This window comes from Tursiops truncatus, chromosome 16, assembly GCF_011762595.2.
Source record: "Tursiops truncatus isolate mTurTru1 chromosome 16, mTurTru1.mat.Y, whole genome shotgun sequence".
Taxonomy (NCBI): Eukaryota; Metazoa; Chordata; class Mammalia; order Artiodactyla; family Delphinidae; genus Tursiops; species Tursiops truncatus.
Window position 1 is genome coordinate 24,843,278 of NC_047049.1, and position 25,707 is coordinate 24,868,984.

Sequence of the window (25,707 nt, forward strand, 5' to 3'; positions counted from 1 at the left end):
AGGTGCTTTGACATGGTTCCTCCCTCTCGGCAGGAAGACAACTTTTAACCTCATTTCACAGATGAGGAACCTGGGGCCCAGATCACACGTGGCTGTCTGAGCCTGGACGAGAGCCCTCGTTTCTTCTGGTCGCTAAAGGCCCCCATTCTTCTGGGTTGGAGTTGGGGTGTGAGACTTTTTAAAACAAGGCTTCCTTGCATTTTGCCAGGGCCTGTCTGCCTTCCTCAATGCTTAGGGCTGGACAAGACATTGAGGCCCAGTGGTGCAGTGGCTGGAGACTGGCCTTGGGCTCCCCGACCTGACGTTTAAGGTTCCAGGCCCACGCTGCTGAGCGTGCCGGCCTGGTGAGGATCACGGCCAGCCACCCACATGGCCAGGGGGGAAGGTCCGGGCTGCCTTCTCCAGGGCAGCGATAACCCACGGGCCCTGTTCCAGGCCCGGATCGTGTAGGATTCTCTGTGCTCCAGAGGATTCCTGCGTTTTGCAGACACCTCATTATCCCCGTCCTGGCCAGCAGTGTCCCAGCTCCTCTGTAATCACTCAGGCCCACGCCCAGCAGCACTTCCAGGGCCAGGAAATCACTCCCCTCCCTTCCCCTCCCCTCCCCTCCCTTCCCCTCCCCTCCCCTCCCTTCCCCTCCCCTCCCCTCCCCTCCCCCGCCTTCCGCCCCGCGCGGCCGACTCAGCGCCTGCAACCACTCGGCCCAGTGTGGACCTCCTGCCTGCCTAACGGTTCTCTCTTCTCCTCTGATTCTCTTCTCTCCTGCTGCTGCTTGCTCTCGGGGGACTCGGAAGTGTGGCTCTCCAGCTGGGCTGAGTCTCCTAAGAAGAACGTGACAGGTACTGCCTGGTGTGCATGTGTGTGAACATGTGTGTCCCTGGCATGCAGGCCCACGGAGCCGGTGCCCTGTGATGTGTGGCAGCTCTTTGTCAGCATGTTGGCGTCTTCTCGGCCGTCCCCTCTGCCTTCCTTCCAACCCTTTTTAGGTCCCAGATCCAGCCTTGGAGCCCTTTGGTGGGTGATGACCACATAGCACAGTGTGTCAGCAAATGCACCCTGGACCCGGAATGTGTGGGTTTAGATCCCGGCTCTGCCACGTCCTGGTCTCGGGTTACGTAACCTCTCGAGTCTCCCTAAGCAGATGCGGCAGCATCTCACCAGGAGCCTGGGGCACAGAAGGTGCTCAGGTGGTGCTGAGGCTCCCATCACCTTCCACCCCGTGAGATGGGCCACCTGAAGATGATTAGTCTCCCTTCAAGGCTGTTAACCCGAGGCGGAGAGCTGAAGTCTCCAACACCCCAGCTGAGGCAGCGGTGGGTAGGGGGGTGGGGAGTCTCGTAACTGCAATGAAGTCGCAGCCCCCACACCCCGGGGATCCAGAGCTGGGACCTGCCTCTGGTCTCGGGGCTTCAGGACCTTGGGCTTCCTGGGCACCCATAGCCCTCAGGGACTTGGGCTTGGGCTCTGTGTCTGGGCAGAGCTGGGACAGAGGTCAGAGGCTTACCTTTAGCCTTGGTTTTACTGGACAATGGTAGAAAAACCTGGACAGCAGTGTTCTCAGCTGTTAGATGGACATGGTATCAGGTAGAGGGAAGGGATTTCCAGAAGGGTCTTCTAGAAGCCCCTCCATTTTTGTGAGTGCCACCTGGCCCTCCTTCCCCAGCCCAAACCTGAGAGCAGAGGTGAGGGTCGGGGTTGGGGGAGAAAACAGAAAGGTCAGAGGTTGAGGGGAGTGGGTTGGACCAGCCCCTCCCCTCACAGCCATAGGCAGGGAACGGGAGGTGAACAGCCTGGGTGGGCGGGGCAGAGGAGAAGGCAGCAGGCAGAGGACCTCTTGCCTGTCCCAAGCCCCTCGCAGTCATCCTTCTCATGTTGCCTGTGACGAGGGCCTCGGCCTGAGCTAATCACTGGGCTCCCGTCCCTTTTTTCCCTCTCCCGAGACAGTGAGCCAGAGCCCACTTGGCCCACAACAATACATTTTATTCACCAAACGTATAGCCTGGCTGCCCGAGGGCCTATGGAGAGGCCGGCAGGCTGAGGCTGGCCTGGGAGGAATCAGTTGTGAGAGACTGAAGGGACCTTGGTGGGACACCCAGGGTTTGGGGGATCATGGAGAGCGTGGGGAGCCTGGGACGGGGGCCACCGTAGGGATTGGCTTCTCAGGATGAGCCCAGCTGTTTGGAGAGAGAGCCTGAGGGGAGGCCACGTGGGCTGGGGGAAACCGCCAGACCAGGGCTGGGGTCTTGGGCGAGTTGCCACGTCACTCTGGGCCGGCCTTGGTTTCCCCATCTGGAATGTTGGCAAGTTCAGCGAGACTGGACACTCAGAGGTAAGGGGCTGACGCTGGGGATCCTTGTGGATAAGGGGCCTCAGGCTGCTTGGGCTGGCATCCATGCATAAGTGGGCCCTGGGGGTTCTGATACGGCTCTCCAGCTGGCAAATGCTCGCTGCCTGCCAGGAGGTGGGGTCTGAGAAAAGCATGAGAAGGAACAGAGCCATGGCCGCTTCTCCTGGCAACCGTGGCCCTTGCCCTGACCTGCATGCTGGGGGTTTGTTTGTTTGTTTGTTTGTTTTTTATAAATTATTTATTTTGGCTGCATTGGGTCTTTGTTGCTGCACGCGGGCTTTCTCTAGTTGCGGTGAGTGGGGGCTACTCTTTGTTGCGGTGCGCGGGCTTCTCATTGCGGCGGCTTCTCTTGTCATGGAACATGGGCTCTAGGCGCAAGGGCTTCCGTGGTTGTAGCACGCAGCCTCAGTAGCACGGCTTCCGTAGTTGTAGCACGCAGCCTCAGCCTGTCGTGGGCTCTAGAGCGCAGGCTCAGTAGTTGTGGCGCACGGGCTTAGTTGCTCCGCGGCATGTGGGCTCTTCCCAGACCAAGGCTCGAACCCGTGTTCCCTGCACTGGCAGGCAGATTCTTAACGGCTGCACCACCAGGGAAGCCCCTGCATGCTGGTTTTGAGGCTTCAGAGGAACCTAAGCCCTTCCTCTCCTCCCCAAATCTCCCATTTCCTGTTTGCTTTATAAACAGTCTACAGTTTACATAGGGCATTAACCCCATCACCTTATACCATGCTCAGAACAACCCCACAAAGTAGGTACTGTTATTGTTCCTGTTTATGGATGAGGAAGCTAAAGCTCAGAGAGGTTAAGTGTCCTCTGCAGAGTCACAGAGCTAATAAGGACAAGGCAGGACTGGACCTCAGACCCTCAGACTCCAGTCTGATGCTCTCGCGTCACGACTCTCAGGCAATTATTGTGTCCGGTGCCGTGTCCTATGGCTCCAGTCCTGAGGCGTCTGTCTACCCTCATCAGGGAGACTCTTGTCTAAAGCATATGATCTGGTTGGGGAGCAGTGCCCCACAAGAAAATCCAGTGCATGACAGGAGCAAGCACTGTAGCTGAGTGATTGGATGGTTCCTGGAGGGGCAGAGATGGTTGGCATTCCCAGCAGGGGGAACAGCTAAAGCAGAGGCTTGGACATAAGAACCAGCATAGAAGAGTGTGACTGGCACACAGTGGGTGCTTGATATCTGTGTGTTGGATAAATGAACGTTGCCTGGATCAGAGGAGATGTGTGTCAGGGAACTTGGGGAGCTCAGGTTGTCAAGAAAGACTGAGCTTGAATTTGGCCTTTCTTCTTTAGGCAGCAGGGACCCAGTGAAGGTGCTGGAGCAGTGGATTGACTTAGCAAAAGCCTCATTTAGAAGCCTAAGTTGGCAGGCAGGAGCCAGGGGTCCATCCAGTTGGTAGCTAGAGGAATGCAGGTGTGAGGCAAGCGTGGGGCAGGGCTCTGGGGCACTGCCAGAGCCCCAGCAGATCCAGCCAGGGGCTGAGAAAGGCACAAAGGTGAGATGGATGAGACCCTGACAGAAAGTCCCCTTCCAATCTGGGAGGGACTCTTCTCTCTATAAGGAGTACTCCCCTTCTCCATGCCACTGCCAAACGCTTCCTATCTGAAGACAGGAGGCTCGCTCCACTGCATCTCCCCCTCCCTCGGGCTGACTCCTTCAGCCCCCAGTTTTCCAGGCCTTGGCTGGGAGGGGATCCAGAGCAGCCTCTGTGGGATGACATCACCCACCGGCCTGCCTGCCGAGTGTTTTCTCATCTGGATACCTGCTCCCAGCTCACACCCGTCCGAGCAGCCCTGGGCAGGCAACACCCTAAGAGGTAGATGCCAGAGAGCGTGAGCTTGTGCTGGGGGAGGGGAGGGCAGTGAGGAAGACAGAGTGTCTGCCTGTGTGTCCATCTGTCCGTCCCCTAGGCTGTGTGCTACTGTCTGTCTTCTGTGCTCTGGAATGCCTGGAGTACATTTTCTTAACTTTTCTACCTGTGTCCCAGAGTGTCAGCCTTCAGAAAGCTCAGGCCAATTTCCAAGGGGCGGCGTGGAGGTGGGAGCAGTATATGGGTTTTTCCCCTCTGAAATCTTGCCTCAGATTTCCTTGGCTTGGATTAAAATGACCTGATGTCTCCATTCCCCAGCACCCCGCTTATCCTCTCGAGCAGCTTTTGGCCACAAACCCATCACTCCTTGTTTCTCCCTGCCTCTGTTTCCCCATCTCCCCTTTTTCTCCCTTCCAGAATTTAGTTCTCTAGTTTTCCCAGATTTCAGAGGCGAGGCCCTGCCTAGTTTATCCGTATTGGCTCAAAGCAAGCCGTTAAATCACTGTTCATCTATCTGTCCATTCATTCATCCATTTCCCCAACAGTTGCAGAGTGCCTGCCCCCAGTGGGCACTGTGGTCTGGTCAACAGATGCTACAAGAGTCGAGAAGAAACCCACACTCCAGTCTTTCTTAAGCAGCAACTATGTGTCAGATGTGGGGTGGGTAGGATGAGGCAGGGCCCCTCCTCGGGGTCAGTGGCTGTCTATAGGCCACAGACAGGACGTGAGTCAGGACGCAAGCAGCGGTGTCAGGAGGACGTGGGTTCCATCCCAGCTGTGTGACCTTAGGAAAATTGCCTCATGAGCCTTAGTCTGCCTGTGTGTGAAATGGGGCCAGAACAAGGGCCTACACCTGGGCTGTTCCGAGGCTCAGATATGGTCTGCATTAGGTAGTGAGCACTCATGAAAGCTTGCTATTAACTGTCAGCATCATCTGGGCTCTCAGGCTTTGGAAGCTCTCTAACCGGCTGGAGAACTCCTGTCTTCTGTTTGTATCTTGAGTTTTCCTTTCCCACAAACTGGAAAGGGAGCCCCTGTGTCCCACAGGGGCAGGGGCTGGCCCTTTTTGTGCTGGGTGCACTCACTACCAGCCCCCCCTCCCCGGGGACACAGTGGGAGGTAGTCTCTGTCAGCGCCATGCCCAGCGCTGCCTCTGTGCAGCCAGCAGGGGTAGGCACAGAAGCTGGCCCAATCTGAGTGCACAGCCAGGCCCACCCTGCTGCCTAGCTGTTGGTTGCATTTTGGCCTGAAATACAACCTTGGCTTCGGATGGGCTGCCTGGGGCAGTGCCTGTGCACATCCATGTGGCAGGCCTCAGCTGGGACAGGGTCCCTCCTGGGTCTCCAAAGGACTGAGCTGGGGCTGCAGGGGCTGCACCTCATGGGAGAAAGTTGCCAGGTGCAGTGGGTTTCTTTCCCTTCCATCGACCCCACCCTAGGTTGGATGGAGCCTCCCGCACAGAAAGACCCAAAGATCCAAGCAGCGTTTCTCACCCTGGCTGTGTATGAGAACCACGGGAGAGGAGGGGGTGTCTAAAAAATACCTGAGGCCAATTCAGTCTGCATCTCTGGGCGTGGGGCTCAGGCATCAGTTACTTTAGAAGCTCCCCATATCTTGTGGGACCAAGTTGAGGATCATCGTGCTAGGAGAATGGGATGTCTGGAAACAAATCAGAGACAGTTCTGTAATGGAAAGAGAGATGGGCTTGAACCTAAAACACTGAGTGAATTTGGTTCTCTCCATAGCAACTGTGTGAGCCGGGGCAAGCCTCTTGTCTTCTCTGGGTCTCTGAGGTGTCTTTTGTGAAGTGGGAAGGTAACAAGGTTGTTGTGGGGACAAAATGGGACAGTGTATGAGCCTGGCACAGAACATTTGCCAAGTTAGACTCAGGCATGTGGGGAAGGTAGCTACAGGCTGAAGCACCAAGGGGGGACCCTCTCAGCCATTTCTATAGCCAGGCTGGTGGTGTGAAGCCCCCAGCCTTTCAGGAGACTGGTAGATGTACAGGGTGATAGACACAGAGTCTAAGAAGTATGCTAGGAATTCCTCTATGCCGGGGAGATGGAGAGGGGGATCTGGGAAGGCTTCCTGTAGGAGGTGACCAGTGGGTCTGTGGTTCATGGATCCTTTCAGCTCCTAGCCGGCCATGTGTTATCTTAGGTGCTGTGTCCCCACTGCACTCTAGTGATGGTAATAGTGAGGCGCAGAGAGCTTTCAGCAGCACATTCAATGCCGCACAGCCAGTGAGCCGAGATGGGCACCCAATCTGTCTACCTTCCAGCCTGGCGTTTGCTTAATAAATGTTGCACTGATTCAGTGGCTAAAGAGGACAGAGAAGCTGCTCGCTCCCTGCCCTCTTCCTGCTTAGCCCCACCTTTTGACCCCTCAAGCTCCTGAAACTGCCAGGAGAGGGCAGCTGGTGGCTTCCGGGAGCCTGACCACAAGCCCCAGCAGAGCTTAAAGGCAGAGGGAGGCTGAGTCGGTCTCCATGTGGCCGGAGGGCGGCAGCCAGGCCGGACGATGCCCCGTCGGGAAGCGGGCCTGGGGGCACGGGCCTGAGGCTGGTCCCCGGGGGACCAGGCCCGTGGGCTCAGTGGCCGCACCTTGGTAAGCCCGAGGGGCAGGAGTGGAGCCGAACTTGAGGAAAAGTTGGCGGGGGGCGAGCTGGGCTCTCCAGCGCTGGCGCTGGGACTTTCTTCTTGGGTTTCAAGTAAACAGTCTCGGCCCTCCTCCCCCTCCCCTGCCTCCACCCCCGGCTCCTCATTCGATGGGTCTCATGTGTTTCTATTTAAGGGCTGCGAGTAAACCCCAGTGATTGGCGGCCTCAAACCCTCTTGACTTCTCGCCTGGGCCCAGCCTGCCGTGGAGCCGTCCTCTCCCGCTCTCTCCCTCTCCCGCCCAAGGGGAGGACTGCTGACTCTCTTTCTCTGGGTTTACAGGGGTTGGGGAGAGGCCCGAGCCCTCCTCCTCGCCTGGCCTTTCCTCTCGCCTCTGCTCCGGCCTCAGCCCCCATGGGCCACCCGCCCGCCCACCCGCCTGCGGCCCTCGCCTCGCACCCCTGCGGCCGAGGGGTCCGGAGAGACCACGTCCGCCCCAGGCCTCTCCTCCGACTCCCTCTCCCTCGTGCCGGGCTGTGATTAATTCATCGCGGCCGCAGGCTTTTTCCTCTGAGTCCCCTCGGCCTCTGTCACGTCTCTGCCTCTCCCTCCGCGCCCCCCACCGCTGGCCCCCGGCTCCCCATGTCCCCCGGTCCCCGCGGCACAGCGGGCCGGTGTGGGGCCCTGCTATATGGCCTGTCCTTGGGGCCCGGCGAGCTGCGAGCCCTGGCTGCGGGCGGCCCCTCCGAGCGGCGCTGGCGACCGAGCAGCCTCCCCCGAGGCCGATGGACAGGGGGCGCCCCGGCCGCGGGGCCATGGCTGGCCGCTGGCTCACCGCATGCTTTCTGCCCTCGCCAGGTGCCGACACCCACGCCGAGCCCATGATCCTGGAACAGTACGTGGTGGTGTCCAACTATAAGAAGCAGGAGAACTCGGAGCTGAGCCTCCAGGCCGGGGAGGTGGTGGATGTCATCGAGAAGAACGAGAGCGGTGAGTGCCCAGCTGTCTGGCCGGCCACTCGGGCGAGGAGCCCGGCTGGTTTTTGTTCCCCTCCTCCTCCCCCACCTCTGCAGCTATACGTTATTTCCATCTGGCGGGGAGAGGGCCGAGGAGGCTGAAGTTTCCCCTGTTGGTTTGGGCTGCAGGCCAGCAGTTTGCCTGATGGTGGAAGAATGTCTCCACCACTCGGGGTAATTAACTGGCTTGTGTTAATGCAAGGACAGGGTGGCAGCATGGGCACGACTGTCCAGCCCATGTTCAGGGTCCCTGTGCCCTCTGAGGCCCGGGGGAGGTTGCTCCCAGCTCAGGGGCATCCTACAGCAGCTTCCCCCTTGGGGCCATGTTCCAAATTGGGGACAAGGCCGGGGTGGGAGGACCCGGCTGGTTGGTGGGGAAGGCAGGCCATGATGTCACTGTAGGGGTCCCGGGTCCTCAGGCGGCTTGTCTGAGGAAAGGTCAGGCCTGTGGAGGTTGGCTAGTGTCTGGGCGGTGAGCTGACTGCCCCCTGCTGAGCTGAAGGCCGCCAGGCCCTGGGAAGAGGGCCCAGACAGGGGGATGAAATCAGGTCCTGGGGCCAGGGAGGGTCCTGCAGCAGCCGCCCTGTCATTGGGAACTGAGGCTTTGTCTTGGCTGTTCAGGGGCCTGCCAGTTCCAAGGTTCTCACCGTGTAGGCCTCAGTGCCCTTGGCAGCAGGGGTCTCTCGGGTGGAGAGAGGAGGGCCTGAGTCCGTCGGTCTGAGGTGCAGGCGTGTGTGACCCCTGCAGAGCCAGGGATGAACTCTGGCCCAGGATATCCATCATCAGTTTGCTTATGACCTGCTGGCGCTTGAACTGGTTCCTGGGGTGTTCTGTTTTGGTTTCGGTTTGCTGTGGGGGAAGGCCCCCGTGCATGCGGGCGCGTTGGAGCCTCTCTGAGCTGTTTGGAGGACACTCCCAGAGGGGAGGGGCCTGTTCTTCTTTTCCTGTTCCACTCTATTCCTCTCCAGTATTTTAAGCTCTGACAGGAAGACAGATCAAAGGCTGTCTGTGCCCATTCTATAGATAGAATAACTGAGGCACAGAAAAATTGAGGGGAAGTGAGTCACCTGAAGTCAAAAACAGAACAGAACAGTTCTTGGGTCCCTGATTCCTATGCCTGTGGGCAGCAAGTAGCTGTAGAGATACTGAGGAAATCCCAGTGGGCCTCCTGGGGGAGGTGAGATTAGGTTCCTGTTGCAGGAGTCTCAAGAGCTGTGCTCTCTGAGAACAGGGCCGTGATGCCAACAAAGACCTGACTTACGGCCCTCTTGGGTCTGGAGTCTTCAAAGCTTGTTCCCCTCAGAGGTGGCAGGCTCTGCCCTTGTGCCTGGTTGGCGGTGGCTGTCACGAGCATAAAGGCCTGGGCCCCTCACCCCAGGTGCCCACACTGGTCTCCTTCCTGCACCGCTTGGCTTTCAGCCTTTGTCACAGTACCAGCCCCACCTCCCCGCCCCCACTCAAGCTGCATTGTCAGAGGGGCCTGGCCCTAGGAACCCTAAGCACCTCAAGACCCAGAGGAAGGGCTCTCTAATGGCGGGATTGGAGACACCCACTGAGGAGAGAGAGAGATGTTTGTTTTGGGGCTTGCTCCAAAGGAAGGCGTGTCGGCTTTTCCATATAAGGTCAGGGCTGCTCAAAAGTAGACGTCTGGCTTAGGGACCCTCTGCCTTGTGTCACCAGCACAGCTGTATAGCCCTAAAGCAGCAGGAGGAGTGAGCCCCCATGTCTCTGGGTATCAGCCACTGGCCAGGATGGCTGAAGAGGAGACCCCACACAAAAGGCAGTCAGCTGTTATCAGACTCCCTGCTTCCCTTTGCCTCCCACCCCACATCCAGGACCCTGCCTAGGAGTGGAGGAGGGAGAGCCTTGACGAAGTGGGGCTTTTGTGGCAGGCTGCCAAGTATTAGGCACCTCCTTCTCCTGAGGAGTCCCCGATGGCTGTTTGAGGGGGCTCGGGTAGCCTGAATCCCCAGAGAAGCCCAGTCTGGTACACTGATCCTCTGAGGGAGCTGCCGTCTCTAGAAGCAGGATTCTGCCCACTACCATGTACCGGCTGGGTGACTTCAAGCCCCTTGCTCCCTCTGGGCCTCAACTCTCCCTTCTGTAAAATGGAGACAGTCTTGTGGCTGCTTGGAAACAGAGCCTGGAGTAGATGACCTCCCCAAGCCCCCTCCCAGATCTGGGCTCCGAGGCTGGGAGACTCCTTAGGGCCCTGGGTGTTGGGTAGACAGAACCCTGAATGTGGCCTTCCCAATTCTCTGGGCTTTGTGTCTCTCCCCTTGATGGAAACAGCTGCTCAGCAGCAGATATGTACACGGGGACCTTGGAGTGCTGTGTCCATGGTGCAAACCCACACCGTCTGTTGCTGTCAGAAACAAGGAGGCCTCCTAGAGTGTACAACCAGCGTAACCAGAGAAACTAAGTGGGTGGAGGGGAGCAAGGAAGAGGGCCAACTGCAGATCCTTGGGAGGGTGGTTTCCCAGTTCAAGGAAGCTGGATGGCTGACGGCAGGGGGAGGGGAGGTGTGTTGGGCATCCTGCAAGCTGGCTTTGGAAGGAGTGGTGAGTGAGGCTTTTGAACTCTGGAACAAAGACCCAATTGTAATGCCTTTGACCTTAGGACTTGGTGGGTGTGTTGAGGCATTTCCACTTAAATTGTTGGGGCAGTAGCCCCAGTTAGCACCACCCTGCCTCCTGGGGCCTTGCCTTGCCTGCTGGGAGCCAGGACTCTGCCTGTGTCCCCTTCTCGCTTGGCTGAAAGCCCCTCGCGTAGAATGTTCAAAGAGGGACCCAGCCATCTCTGGTTCTGCTTGCTCATCAGAGCCCTCTGGCAGGGACCACAGCCCCTGAGGGATTTGGAAGTGTGCTTGTGCCAATGCTCTGTAATCTCATTGGTCTAAAGAGAGATGTGTCTGATGAAAGGCAATTCAGCATCGTAAACAGTAAACACCAGGTCTAGGCCATGCACTTCACATGCATCATCTTACTGGCATCATGGAATGACCCCTTGTGGTAGAAAGCACTCTAATCATTTTGTGGCTGAAGTAACAGGCTAAGAGGTTAAGTCATTTCCCTAAAGTCCCAACAGCTGAGATCTCTCCCTTATACAGAGGAAGTGTGGGGAGGGGTGAGAATGGGCTGATCCTGGGAGGGATCATCACTGAGCTGGTGATGCTGTGGGTCAGGGACAGACATGGGCTACCTGAGGGTGGTGTATACCCAACACCAAGGACAAGCCTATTCTAGGGAATGTAAATGGGTAGAAGTCAAAGACACCCACAGTGTTGGGACCTGAGTGGCTTCAGGGAAAGCATTTTTGATCAAACAGTGGGCCTGGGGCCCAGCCAGAAAAGGACTCTTTTCCTTCATTGATCAAGGACAAATCTAGCAGAAAGATTAGCAACTTTGTTAGCTTTGCCGACCATTTTTGTCTTGTCCTTGAAAACCCCTCCACCCTGACATAAGCAACAACGCCTGAGAGAGCACCTTTGTAGGACATTCTTACACCTCAAAGACCACATTGGCTTTACCTTCCAGGAGGCAAAATCTGGTCTAACTTCTGGCAGAATGGTGCTGGCAGGGTCCCAGTTGCTCTGATTTCTGTGTTAAGCAAAGCTGCTTCCAACTTTCCAGGATGGTTTCCTTCTCTCAGGGTTAGGAGCCAGGGGAGGATGTGGGGATATGAGTCAGCAGATGCTCATTCTTTTGCTGCTCCAGCTTTCCTTCTCTGAGTCTGTGTGTCTTTCCTGGCACCAGTGTGATAACCCTGGGAGATCTTATACTTCCTTGGAGGCACATAGCTATTCGACTAAGGTAAAAGCATTGTGTTGGCAAGAAGTTTTGAGCTCCTGGTCCACCCAGGTGAGAAATTGTACCAGTGAGAAAACTAAGCCTTGGGGAGTCTGAGAATCTTCAGTCCCCTCCAAAGTCAGTGCTTTAGTCCCAATTGAGTTGTGAGCAGAGGACAGATGCCCACTTAGACTTGCTCAAGAATCTACTGAAAGGATTCGGGAAAATCTCACCAGAATCCCAAGGGTGGGAAGTACATCCCAGCTGCACAAGGACTGGGAACCAGAAAGCTGGCACGAGACAAAGCAGCTACTCTTCTTGGGTACCATGTGGATTTAAAGTCCAGCTGTCATCTTCTCCTAACTGCAGACCAACCTTCCTTGTCTTGCTGTTCACTTGTAACAGTGGCCTGTTCACCTGCTGTTGGTTTATTGAGATAACTGCCACCAGCTGACAATAGTCTCTGGTTCTCTGAGTTCAAAATTTGAAGTTTGAATCTGATTAGTTTCTGGCCAGCCAATGGATGGGCAGACCTTAGATCAGGTGTCCAACCCTGGGCCAATCAGCTGTGTCCGGGGGAAGGGTCATGGGGTATAAACATGGCTATCTTGCCAACCTATTCAGCAGTGGCTGCTGGAGCACAGGTTTTAAGGAGAGGAGGTAATGGGGGGTAAACAACCCCAGAACATGTGGGCTGCATCTGCTTTACTTATTTAGCAGCTGTGCACAGTAAAGAGAACAAAGAATCAGGAGTCTATTAGGTTTAAGATCTAATGCTACCCTAACTGTGTGATATAAGCAGGGATCCATTTCCTCATGAGTCTAAGAGAACAGTGATGCTTCCTACATGGGCTTTGTTTTTTCCTTCAATGAAATGTAACTATTCATTATTTGAGGAATATCTTTATCAAGAAGACAGACTAATAAGCTTTCCCCTCAGACTTGTGTGTCATAATGATTATTTTGTGTTGTCAAAGACGATGCATTCTTCAGCCATGTATTTTGTGAGTTGGAATCTTTTTAACACTGAAGATGTATCTATTCTGTTACTTAGGTATTTCTTCATGAACGTTGTTATAACTGGTCCTACACGGACTTTTTGTAAGTGAGAAATACACTGTATATACTCATCGTTTATTCATTCTTTCATTTATTTCTCAAGTCTTGAATACCTCTGTTGTCCCAGGCTCTATGCCGATTGGGTGCATACCCATACGATTCCTGCCTTTATGGAGTTTAAACTTAATTAATGTGAGCATGCTGGGTACTTAGTGGGTGGACTGTACTGTGAGACTGGGATAGCTCTGCAGATTTTCTGCTGTCTTAAATGGACTTCTCCTATATATCTTCTGTGTCTTTTACTTAGATTCTGTGCTTACTAAGGAACCTGCTGATTGGTCATTCAGATTGCCAATCTGCTCTTGAAAAGACATGTCCCAATAAAGTGAGGATAGGCTCTTTCTAGAAGGGCAGGTTTGTTGCAGTCTGCATTACAGATAAGTGACCTAACTCTCTTAACTCTGTAACAGCTTTTTAAGTGTTTGGTTCCAGTGAGCCAGCCCCATTTAGATGTGGTGACTGGTCCCCACGAGGTCCTGTCCCAACTGACAGAAAGCCTTGATCTGACACCCTTCTCTCTCTAAGTACAGCACATGTATGGTCCTGCTCTGTCAGGCTAATCAGCAATTCCAAAGTCCGTTCTGGTCCAAGACTGTCTCTGGTGTGCGGTTGTTGCCCACTTCATGAAGCTGCCTGGAAGGGAAGGGGCCATCGAGTATAAATCTACGGAAGTGAGCGTCCAAATCCAGCCTTGGGCCTCTCAGCCCAGCTTTAGTCACCTGGGCTGGAGATGGTTTTGAGAGTGGGATTGCCCGACAGCCTAGCAATTAAAGATATGGGTTCAACGTAGGTAAGCCTGGTTTTCATATTGATTTGGCACTTACTAGTGGTGACCCTGGGAAGTTACTTGAATCCTCTAAGCATCAGTTTCCTTACCTGCAAAAAGGAGATAACTGTACCCACCGCTGTAGGGTTAGTATCAACATATGCTGCTTCAAGAGGAATTCAATGCTCAGTTTGTGATAGTTGCTAGTAAGACCGCTGGACTGGGGCAGCTCTACCACAAACTGACTTTGGAACTCACCTCTGGTTAGATGCCCTCTTGTGTCCTCAGTTTCCCCATTTCATGGTGTCTGAAGATTCTCTCAGCCCTGATGGTTTAGTGAGGTGGGTAGGGCATGGAGGGAGCTTACTACAGGGTAATGACAGCAGGACACCATGCTGGGGACCAGAGTCGCCCCCCTGGAGCCTTTGCTTGGCAGCTCTCCTTGGCCCAGCCCGTGACAGGGAGAAGAGTTGGAGTCCGATTCCCCTTGGTGACCCAGGAGTAGACCTCATGGGATCAGGAGCTCCATGCAAGGCCGGGAAGAGGAGAGGCCCACCTGTGATACCCTCATGCTGGCTGTCACTCAGTGGCTCTGTTGCATGGCACAAAACAAGTGCTGGGGGCAAGGGGACTAGCATAGTCGGGAAAGGCTGCCTGGAGGAGTTGGAGACATTGAGCTCGGCCTTGAGAGAGGGGGATTAGATAGGAGAGAGGGGAAGGAGTTCCAGTTCCATGTGAGTGGAGTGCCAGGTGGAAGGCTGGGCCCACTGAGGCCCTAAGACAGGAAGGCAGGTGTGTGGTTGGTTGCCTCAGGAGGTGTGTCCTGGTGAAGAAAGCGGGAGTTGGGCAGCAGTGGATGGAGAGGAAGAATGGGGCCATGGAAAATAGGTGAGCAGGAGAGGGATCTGAGAATAGTAGTATTTGAAGCAAGTGATCCTGACTGTGGGGAGGAAGATGTCAGGGGAAGATGTATCCGGGACTGGCAATAGCTCTTCCCTTGAGCTAGATCTGCACGGACAGTTGTCAGGAAGACATCCAAGGGCTTGTCAGCACTGAGTGCTGCCAGCCACCTGCCTGGAGCCAGCTGCCAGGCGGCCGGGTGGGGCAGCGGGTCCCCAGGCGCTCCCTCTGTCTCACCTCCACCTGTTCAGGTGGGGCGAGTGGAGTGGCCGGTCACACTGACCTCACATTGGCTGTATGGACCTATCGTGTCCCACGGCCTTTCCTTGAATAGACATTTCTGCACAAAAGGTGTGGTTCCATGGTGACCTTGGAAATCCATCCAGCTGAAGTACCACAGTGACACCAGCTCATCCCAGCCTCAGCCCTGGAGCGATACGTGGCTGCCTCCCCTTTTTTGGGGGAGGGGGGCAAGCAAGATTGCACTGAGTCCTTTCACAAGCATCTCAAATGCTGCTTTTCTGGGTTTGAACACCAGGGGACCAGTTGAACCACACACTCCCCAGAGCCCAGCAAGGCCAGTCTTCAGGTGATCAGTCATCACTAAGTCCATATTACTTGACTAAGTGCCAGGCTGGTGCCCAGAGGTGACAGAAGCCAACAAAGTCCTACACTTATGGGGCTCACATGTGGTAGAGAAACAGCCATATGTAAACAAGGAAGATAAGTCTAGATTCTGAAAAGTGCAATGCAGGAGATAAGCGGGCACATGACAGAGATTAAGCAGAGGAAGGAGGTGATAGAGTGTGGCCGGGAAAGGCCTCTCTGAAGAGGCGCCAGTGGAGCCGAGAATGCTTGGAGCTTGGTGAATAGAGGAAGAACCAGGGGCTAGTTACTCTGGGGGAGAGGTGGTACGGACAGAGAAGTAGGAGAGGCCACGTGGTACCGGGCCAGGGCGTGCTGTTCTAGGGGTAATGACCACCGCACACCAGGTGGGAGTCTTATAGTGTAGCGAACTGGTGACTCCACTCCCCTCCCCAGACATATCCTGGACCAGGTGCCCCGGGAATGGGCAACACCAGAGACCGTCCACCTGCCGCCAACACACACACACACACACACACACGCTTTGTCCCCAGGAGAGTGACAGACCTGCTGAAGTGCAGGGAAAGTATCTGTCCGCACATTTCCTGCACTCTTACATAACAGATTTCACCCTGGGACTGTAGCACTTTCTGGGTTATAATTTGTCAGGACCAAGGAGACTTTGGGTTGAAAAATTGCTACCCCTTGTTCTTTCCCCAGATCATCCCGCAGCTGTGTGATATTACACCCCTCAGCAGTTGGGTTGTCAGTAATTGCTCTGCTGGATATGGGGTTTGCCCCGGGTGACAGTCCTCATCTCTATCAGCATCTTTTCAGATTCCGTAACCTCATCCTCTGGGTTCCCGGGGGCTGACCTGGACTCCCTGGCCTCGTTGTGGGGGAACAGCCAGGGTGACTCAGTCGTGAAGCCTGGTGTTCACTGGGGTCTCCATCCTGGGAGCTGAGCTGTTGAATCCCAAGAAGTGGAGGGAAGCTTCTGGCTCATGTAACGCCGAACTTCATTTCTATCTATGTTTGGAATATGCTGTATGGAATTATTGCGGGGGGGGGGGCGGGTTGTTATTTCATTTACTTGTCTCAGCCCCAGCTCTACATTCCCTTCTAAGTCAGGGACCTCTCAGCCTCATGCTAAAATGCATCTGCCTGTGTAAGCTTTCATTGGACTGGATTGTGGGGAAGTGGCCCAGGCACCATGGGAGGTGATGGAAAGCCAGACTCAGAGAAGGAGTTAGCCAGCGACTGGCCACAAAGTGAGCGAACCATGAGTGGGTTTCTGAGCCTGGTGTGCTGTGATAGCAGAGCCCTCTCTCCTGTTGTATCTGGCCCATTGGCATTGCCACTGGCCACCCTGGGATCACTGTGTCCCAGAACCTTGTGTTTTAAGGGATGTTCTAAGCCCAGTGGCCTGAAGCCTGCGTGTCTGTTCTCTGGACACTCGTGCTCGGGGGATTATTGGGGAGATCGAAGCCACTGGGGGAGTAAGTGGCTGCTTATGCCAGCTAGTAGGGGATTTGGGACATTTTTCAAGGTGACCTGTTTCTGAATCAGAATAGCTTGTTTTACAAGATATAAAACCATGTGGTTTATACAACATCTTGGTAAGAGGAACGGCAGATCTTGGCATTCTCTCCTTTCCAGGCAGAAATTGAAACCCAGAGTGGTTAAGTGACCTGCCCAGAGGTTGCACAGCTGGGAGGTGGGGCATGGGCTTCCACACTATTTATCCAGTGCTGTTTGTACAGTGTTTGGAAATCTGTAATGCAATCAGTGTTTGCATTTCTCTTCCTTGTGGATTTTACTTCTTTGAAAAGCCAAACCCCAGAGCGCTCTGCTGTGTGAATTCTCCAGGCCACAGAGAGCAGGAGAGCAGAGGTCAGTCCCGCTGAAGCCCCAGCTGGGGTAGGAGCAAGGCCAAGGGGTAGGGCAGACGGAATATGAAAGGGAAGGGGAGCTCGCTAGCTCAGTTTCCTGCAGAAGAGTTGTGACTGTTCCAGTGTATGGCTCAGCCAGGTCCACGGGGCAGGGCTGGACTGGATGGGTGGATGGGTCCAGGGCACTTGGGATCTCACCAGAGATCCGCTCACCAGGACTGAGGGTGTGAGAGCAGAGCCTGGGCTGTGCCTGGGTCCTGCCTGTCAGGACGCCTTCCCCTTTGTCCAAATAAATAAGGCCTGTCCTGGCCCCGCCCCAAACCCCACAGGACCCAATGAAGAGCTCCATTGAAGTAATCGCCCCTATCTTCCCATTGCTGGAGGTGACGATATTCTAGGGCTCTCTCTTACCTGCAGGGTAAAGGCCCAGATGCAGCGAGTCCATCACATTCACAGCGCACCTACCATGCGCAAGGCAGAGAGCACAGTGCTGCTGGGGCCAGGTGGTATTACTGAGGGGGCGGGAGGGCGGGACTAGAAGGCACAGTCGGCTCCCGGTGCCTTGGGCTTTCATGAATACTGTCAAGTTCAGAGATGGGGCGGTGGCTGGGTTGGGTGGTCAGGGAAGTCTTCTGGAGAAAGTAGGCCTTGAACAAGGATCTGAAGTGCTCCAAGCTAAGTGAATGACACGTGCAAAGGTGTGGCGTGGCACAGATGAGGGGGATCCAGCCGGGTGCCGGGGCTGCCCGAGAGGAGACGTTCCCTTAGCGATAAACAGGACGGAGGGGTGCCTTGAGCGCCTCAAACGTCAGGGGCAGGAGACAAGCTGCAGGAGACATTTCGGACCATCTGCCCGAACCGCCCTTTGATAGAGGAGGAATGGAGGCCTGAAGTCACTTGCCCAGTGTCCCACAGAGTTTGTGGCAGGGCTGCCACATGGCTGGGGACCATTGGTGCAGAGGTGCCGTCTCCGAGGCATGCTGGTATCTCCTTTGAGGCCGCGCTGCCCGCCCAGGGCGGGGTGCACCCCATCTCTCCTGACTGATTGAGGCCCAGCCTGTCCCCCAGGTGAAGGGAGGAGGTGAACTGGCTCTTCAGCTCCCCACCTTGGGCCGCTCAGCTGCTGCTACAGCTGGAGCCTGGACGCAGAGAGCAGAGGCAGCCCCAAGTGAGAGCCGCTCCCTGTGTGTCCTCCCCAGCCCCCTGTGCTCAAACAGGCTTATTTTTCAGACAAGGTGCCTTCCCCCACAGTGAGGTCATTTTCAGACACCCCAACTTGAATGCAGACTCCCCCTTTCAGCAACGCCACTTCTTGGGGCTTAAGTGGGGCTATCCCACTGGCTAGCTGTCCCCCCAGCAGTCCAAAGCACTGCCTTCCCCGCCTCTTACATTCCTCCCTCCCCCCGAGGCAGGCGGTGGGGTCACTGTGGAGGTTGGCCAGGCCTCCAGGCCTGGTGTTTCTGGACACTCTGTCTTTTCTCGTTTGTTTTCTGTACTTCTCACGGGTGCCCTCACAGAGCCGCAGCCTCCTCTCCGCTCAGTGTGCTCTCCGTCGTTAGACTGAGGCAGAATTCTGAGCTGCTGCCATCAGCATGCACCCGCAGCAAGGCCTGGGATCTCGGCCCCGCCCAGGGCCTGCAGTGTCGGCTGTAGGCTTCTTCGCAGCCTGGCCAAGCGACCGCCTTGTGCCCTGGGGGGCTCTCTGCCAGTTCCAGCCACCTACTTCTTGCTTAGGGCATCGGGTCAATGGATTGCCACTTGGCACCGTGCTCGGGGTGTCATCTGAATGGGCAGAGTGGCCGTGTGCCCTCGTGGGAGGAATGACAAGCTTTGCATGAGAGGATCTCGGTCAATCTAGGCTCCAAGCTCAGCCACCCACTAACCAGTGGTGGCTTGATCTCAGACAGGTCTCTTTACCTCCTGAGCATCAGCTTCCCTCACCTGTAGAAGGGAGGTGTGATTAGGAGTGAAGACAGTGGCCACGGCTGCTTTCCAGATACCAGGCTCTGCCATTCCCCTGACCATCATGCTTTTATCAAGCCAGGCAAGAAGCAGACCTTTCATCTCCATAGTTCCAGAACCCCTAAGATCCCCTCTAACCCCTGAGGCTCCAAGAAAAAGCCAGTTTCAGCTTAGAGGGAGCAGACAAGGGGGAATCTGACCATGCTGACGACTTTCAGCCAGCTCTCCGAGCAGCCAAATGGGTCACTGGCTACAAACATCCCTAGGTTTGTAATGATCACAGGGCCTGTGGGCTCCTGGACACCTTTGGAATGGGCTTTGTGAGGCCAGATGCTCCGCAGATTAAATTTCCAGGGAGAGAACAGCTGAGAAATAGTCTTGAGCTTTGCTAAGCCCCTTCTGTGCTATGACAGCAAAAGGGGGTGTGTGTGTGTGTGTGTGTGTGTGTGTGTGTGTGTGTGTGTGTGTGTGTGTGTGTGTGTGTGTGTGTGCGTGCGTGTGTGTGTGTGTGTGCGCGCGCGCCGCTCCACTAATAGAAGGGAGGGCATAGGCAAAAGAGGGCGATTGTCCAATCCTGAGCCTCCCTCTCTCCTTCCATTTGCATCAGCCAATGGGACAGCTGGTGCTGCTGTGTTTTCCAGGATGGTGCTGGTAACAGAAGGAATATGATTAGTGTTGTGGAATTTTATGGTAGGGGTTGGGGGTGGCTTTTGTTTCCCTCCTTTTAAAATAAAGTGATGTTTTGAAGAGTTGCCCTGGAGAACTGCTGAAAGCAGATAGGCTGACAGATGTTTTTTGGCCATGTCAGACGAGGACAAGATTATTCAAGTGAGCGAGGGGTGTCTCTCCCCATCAGCCGTGCTGTGGGGTTCCAGGGCTGTTCTGCCAGAAAGCGAGCAAGGGGCCGTAATCACAAACAGGCCAGGATCAGTTACAACCAGAAGTATTACTTTGGACTCTTGGCTTTGATGGGGAAGAATGCAGTTTTCCTTGCCCCTCCTCCCCCGTCCTTCTCAAGTTAAACAAGGTCTGTGAAAGCAATCACTCTGGGACTTAAAGAAAGGCCAAAATTCAAGCCAGCGCAGGGTCCCGAAAGGCCCAGCATAGGAGAGTTCCACCAACATCCACTCATTTGGGGGCAGGGGTTTGCCCGGCCCGTTTGCTGTTCCTCCTTGAAGTGAACTGGAGAAGCCCATTTTCCCTGAGTCTTTTTTGCCTACCTGGGGCATCCTCACCTCCGTCTTGCCCGCCAACCAAGCGTCTTGACCCTTCTGCATATTTCAACTGGCATTTTCTGCACGTCTGCCACGTACTTAGCACAGCGGCTGGGGATATAATGAAAATGGCTTAGCATATTGGAGCAGACCCCGACCAGCCCATGAAGATAACAAAATAATGGGACTCTCACCCCTCCTAGCCCCAACCCAGCCCTGGGAGGCCTGCTTCTTATCCCCTTCCCCTTGCCTCGACCAGCACCCCCTCAGCAAGCATCAGATCAACTCCTTCACACTTGGGTGTATATAATACTGCTCCTGGAGTATTGACACTGTGAGGGGCATGCTGCCCCCTGGCCTTGGTAATGGGAGCAAAACCAGAGGTGGAGAATGCCTGGACCTCCTCGCCAACAGAGCCAGATTGTAACTGACTGTCCTTTGGAGGACAGAGAGGAAGCTGACCTCTGCACAGGGGGATGGAGCGCCCAGGGCTCCTGCCGCAGTGCCCCCCCTGATGAGTGCTCCACCCCATTCTTCTGCTTCCACGCCAGCCCTGTGTCCCAGTCCTCACTGCACAGCTGACACAAACTCGCCTCCTTGGACCTAAAAGGCCTCCTTCGAAAGCCTCCGCTTTTGCCAGAGCGTCTTGTTGGTGCTGATGTGACAGCTGGGAGGAGGATTCTAGCCTGCCCTCCATACCCTGATCTCTTAGCCCCCTTGGGGCTGTCCCCCCACCTCAGGGGCCTAGATGGTATCAGAGCCAGGTTTGGTAGGAACTCTGATCCAGAGACCAGGACAGAGAGAGGGGATGGAGACATCCACATCCTAGGCTAAGGGGCAGGCCAGAGAGAGGGGATGGAGACATCCACATCCTAGGCTAAGGGGCAGGCCAGAGAGAGGGGATGGAGACATCCACATCCTAGGCTAAGGGGCAGGCCAGAGAGAGGGGATGGAGACATCCACATCCTAGGCTAAGGGGCAGGCCAGAGAGAGGGGATGGAGACATCCACATCCTAGGCTAAGGGGCAGGCCAGCATCGGGGAACAGGAGCTGATGGCGATACTGCTCACTTCCTGGGAAGTGAAGTTAGAGCCTGCCATCGCTGAGGGCTGGGACTCAGCTGCGGTGTGTTGGGCCTGTCACTGCAAAGGCATATTTAAAGGGGGGAGCTCTTCAAGGCCCACCTCGATCCCCAGACATCTGTTATCTTATTCCACCCAGGCCTCCCCACCTTAGAACCACTTCTAGAACAGAGTCTCTCCTCCAAGGGCCCTGAGGTGGTGGGATGACCCCATGGAGGCCAGGAGATAGGGTTCTGGAGGGCAGGCTAGGTCAGTGACTTCCCAGCTTCTTACCCTCTCTCTCTGCCATCAGGTACCAGGATCTTCCTGCTGACCCTGGTGTGGTGTTGATCACAGGCTAGCTCTCATTCAGAGGGGAGAAAACCAAACCATGCGATTAAGTGAGTGTGTAGTCAGGGGCTAGAAGTGAGGCACTCATTCATTCCCCAACTTTTATCTCCTGCTATGCGCCAGACATCAAGGCACAGGGATGAGCAAGGACGGCTTGATCCCCGTGTCATGGAGCCTTCAGTCTCCTGGGGAATGAGGGGACTGTGATTGCTGGTGTGCCAGAAGGTGGGATGATGACTCTGCAGACCCTTCCCCTTTGAGTGTTGGGGGCAGGGTCACCACAGATTAACAGGGCAGAAGTGGAAGGAGCTCCTTGATAGGTGTCCATGGGTGTCAGTCACTCCTGCCTGACCAATCACTGTAACTGTGGTGAGACTAGAATGAGACACCTGGCCACAGGCAGTCTCTGGGGCAGCTGGACCAGGGGTGTGACCTTTTCTCCTTGGATTGGGGTAGGAGCTGTATTAGACCACATCTTAGGAACTAAGAAGACAAGATGTTGCCCAGAGGCAGGAGAAGCTCAGGGAGGGAACCTTCCTAAATCATACAAACCCAGCTGGGCTCCAGGATGGTCATCCCAGGCCCAGGGTATTCCAGCCTCAACTTAACCCATTTGCTGCTTTCTGGATACCACTGATAGCAGAAACCCTGGGAAAGGCAAGAAAGGGATTGTTGAAGCCCCTCCTATATATCACACGGTGAGCCAGACACCTCTGTGCTGTAATCACCGCCCCTGCCCCTGTAAAGCACAGGTAGCATGACTTCCATTTTATGGGAAGTTGGGAAGTTGAGGCCCAGAGAGTTAAGGTAGTTTGCCAGCTTCTTCCCCGCACACTCTGCTGCCTCTTGGTGAATCCTCTGTGGTTCCCTAGGGCAGAAGCACCACGGTGGGAGAAGCTGTTTCTTCTGTGTAGCTTTTTCCCCACCCACCCTCTGGGGCTTGGAGGCAGCAGGGCTCTGGGGCTGCTCTTTCCGGAGGTCCCTCCATGAGTTGCACCCACCATGGAGGCGGGCTTCGTGTTTCTGTATGAGACACCATGGCTCCAAGAGTCCCAGTGGAGGTCTGCAGCTGGCCCATGAGGCTGCTTTGAGTGGGCTTGGGGAGGGGCCGCTAGCGCATAGAATCCCTCAGCATTCTTCCAGAAGCCTCACCCAGGGCATGGGCTTGTCCCTGGCGCTTGGCCTGTGGGACCTCCCTGAGCTTTGCTTTTCCATTCCTGTGAGGGGAGAGGCCCAAATGAAAATGGCCCAGTCAGGTGGGTGAGCAGACTGTGAGAGCTCACGGGTGGCAGTATTAGCTTACCGGGTGATGTTGGGCAAGTTTGGCAACAAGCAACAGAAATCTTCCGGGCTCGGGTTCCTGTGGGCAAATCCCTCCAGGTGAGCTGAGGGTGCTGCGAATCAGAGGTACCTCCCCAATTTAGGGGACCAGAGGAGGGAACACTGCCCAGGGGCTGAAGAGCTCTGCTGGTCTCTAGCCAGGCAGAAGGCCCCGGGGCCAGAGGAATGGGAGCTGTAGAGCAGATGCCCAGCGCTCACCCCAGGGGCTGGACTCAGAGATAACTGAGGCCAAGGGAAGCAGGAGGGACTGTGGTGTGGATGGAGAAGCCAGGCGAGGTGGAGGAAGCCTTGTGCCCGTCTGTCATTGCATTTCGTGTTCAACAACTGCTCACTGAGTCTTCTTTGTCAAACACTGAGCCAGGCAGGAGCTCAACAGGATGCCAAGATGAGCAAGACTTGGCCTTTGTCCTCAAAGAGCCCTTGGTCTAGCTAGGGTGACAGCCAACCCAAACCTAAGGTCAGGGTGTCAGGGGAACGTAAGGGCACGAGAGCAGAAGGGCAGCTCATGGGGAGACACAGGAACTTCGCAAACGTAATGGTTTTGAAAGATGAGGCCCCGGCACGGTGATGGATCAGAAAGGCCAACATATTTGGGGCTTCTGAGCTCTGCTGGGTGTGCACGAAAAAGCAAGACAGAGGGCGTGTTTGTTTGTTTGTTTTTTAAAGAAAACACTAGTACAGGTGCTACTCAGACTGTTTAATTGCATGCCTGTTGCTTTATAATGCCTGAGGTTTGGGAAACACAGTCACAGGACCCCAGGCGGGACACTCCCGGGTACCATTCTTCTCCCACAGTCTCCTAGGGTGACACCAGTGGCTCCCAAATCCCAACTGGGAAAGAAGCCTGGAAAAGCATCAGCATTCACAGTGGCTCCTCCCCACACCACGTGGAAGAATCCACGTTGTCAGAGAGCTGTTGACGTCAGGCGGTGCAGGTTTTTGCAAGACCTCTATTTAAAATTGCCCAGAAATTAAAGAAGGAGGGTCTGGAGGGAGGGATGCCCTAGACAAATTGCGGAGTGGGTTTGTCTCGTTTATGGACATGGTCTTTAAAGTTGAAATTGCCCCTGTTTTATTTTTGCGCCAATTGAAGAGGGGCTGAACTCAGCTAGAAGGGAGGGGACTGTTGTCAGTCTAAGGCTTTTAGTTGAAACCACCTCAATTTTGGGACCAAGAAGCCTCCATTTTTAGCAAAGAGAGAAAAGGGGAAAAGTATACAGACTCATCCATGTGTACTTCTTAGGCACTGGAGTAAACTCGTTAAAAGGATAAGGGTAACCCCTTATATTTCAAATGACTGGTAACAGCTACGGAGGGTTCCCTCAGCTCTTTTCTCCAGACTGGATATACTCATATAAGACACCAGAAACGTTGCAAGGTGGCCCCCATTCTTTTCTTTTTGATTTCTCAGCACAACCCTGGTAAGTATATGCTCCTTAATATCCTCATCTCACTAGCGAGGATACTTCATCCTCTTTTGTCAGCCATTTTGAATGACCAAGTAGTGTTCTAGCTAAAAACGTCACCCATGCAACACCGCGGTACACAGGGTGCTTTTAGACGGTACAGAGAGGCAGTATTTAATATTGCCGCAACACACGGTGAAAAAGAACTTTGTCCTGTCCTGTTTCAGTTCTCTTCCAAGCCTGATTTATCTCCGCCTGATGGTCGACTCTCCCTGACTGCTCTCTCATAAATCTGCCTCTGTAACAAAAAGGAAGCAGGCTACAGACGTAGCCTCTTCGGTCACAGCACAGCTCGAATTTACTCTGTTGCTTTGTTCTCCGTAATTTTATGGTTGGGGCTGGTGGTCCTAATTGTTTATTCATGATGGCAATCTGAAGTTTCCTAAACAAATTATTTTCTTGAAGTTAAAAAACAAAGGGAGATTGCTTTAAACATATATTTACTATGTGAACCACAGTATATGTAGTTCAAGGATATGGCAAAAGTCATCCATGGTGTGGAAATATCTGAGGTTTCAGAAATGCTGGTCCAAAGGCACTCTCCCGGCGGAGCCCTCGGGTGAGATCTTGTGCCAGAAAACTCTGTCAGCCAGGGTGCCCCTGCCTCGCCCTGCTCTGTGCGCTCAGAGAGGGTGAGGGAGAGGCTACCTAGAGACGGGGGCAGAAATCACCTGTTAGCCCCTTCCTGGGGGAGCATGGCAAGAGGGGGAAAGGCCACACCCATGACTCTCCTGAGAACTGGGTCTGCTTTGTGGACACTGACAGAATGGAGGAGAAGCAGATGAGGGGCTGGTTTCCCGGCTCACTGGTCAGATAGAAATTCAGGGAGCTTAACAGAAAGAGCAGGCGGCGTTGGTCCCTTTCTGTGAAGGTGGCAACAGCTGGAGTCGTTTTTAAGCCGAGCCGCGTGGCTGCTGTACTGGGAGCCAGACGCGGGTGCCCGTCCTGGCACCGCTCCTTTATAGCCAGCACCTGGGTGAGTCACCCAGTCCGGGTGCTTCCTAACACAGCCTAAGATTTCGCGGGCTTATAGTCTACCCCCCAAACTCCAGGAACTTTCTCATCCTTGCTGCCAAGTAGGGTGACCCATGCGACCCAAATGCCTGAGACACTCCCAGTTGGCACCTAGGATTTTGGCATAATTATGAATAACGCCCCCATAGACGCCAAAAAGTTTAGACGGTGAAGTATAACACCGCTGTCCTGAGCCATGTCCTTTTGTCTCTCTGTTTATACCTTTTCTCTTGACGGATTTGACCTGTCATTACCATCTGTTCAGATCTTTCTTTTTTTTTTTTTTTGGCTTCTGATCTTGGCACAGCCTTTACTAAATGAGATGGTGCGGCCAACACAGCTTCCGGCCTTGTACTGCGTCTGATTGAAACATCCAACGGCACAGGTTCCCAGTGGGTGCAACCAGCGAGTTGTCACACCCTCTTTGGATGTGACCTCTGTGGTCGGCCATCAGCTGCGAATCTATCGCCGCA

The 25,707-nt window shown here is 54.8% G+C and overlaps 1 protein-coding gene across 10 annotated transcripts in view; it reads left to right on the forward strand.

Annotated features, from left to right (window-relative positions):
• Positions 1-25,707, forward strand: part of SH3PXD2A (SH3 and PX domains 2A) — a 240,037-nt gene that overhangs the window by 174,138 nt on the left and 40,192 nt on the right. For 6 of the 10 annotated variants that reach the window (XR_004522555.2, XM_033842081.2, XM_033842077.2 and 3 more), the window contains one exon: positions 7,618-7,749. Coding sequence is in view for 9 of the 10 variants with exons in the window: in XM_033842081.2 (XP_033697972.1) it covers positions 7,618-7,749 (132 nt within the window). In the remaining variant the exon portion in view is untranslated. Of the gene's footprint in view, positions 1-794; positions 840-882; positions 1,314-2,362; positions 6,770-7,617; positions 7,750-25,707 lie in introns of those variants that run through there. The other 4 variants (XM_033842084.2, XM_033842085.2, XM_033842083.2 and 1 more) reach the window with 3 other exon arrangements.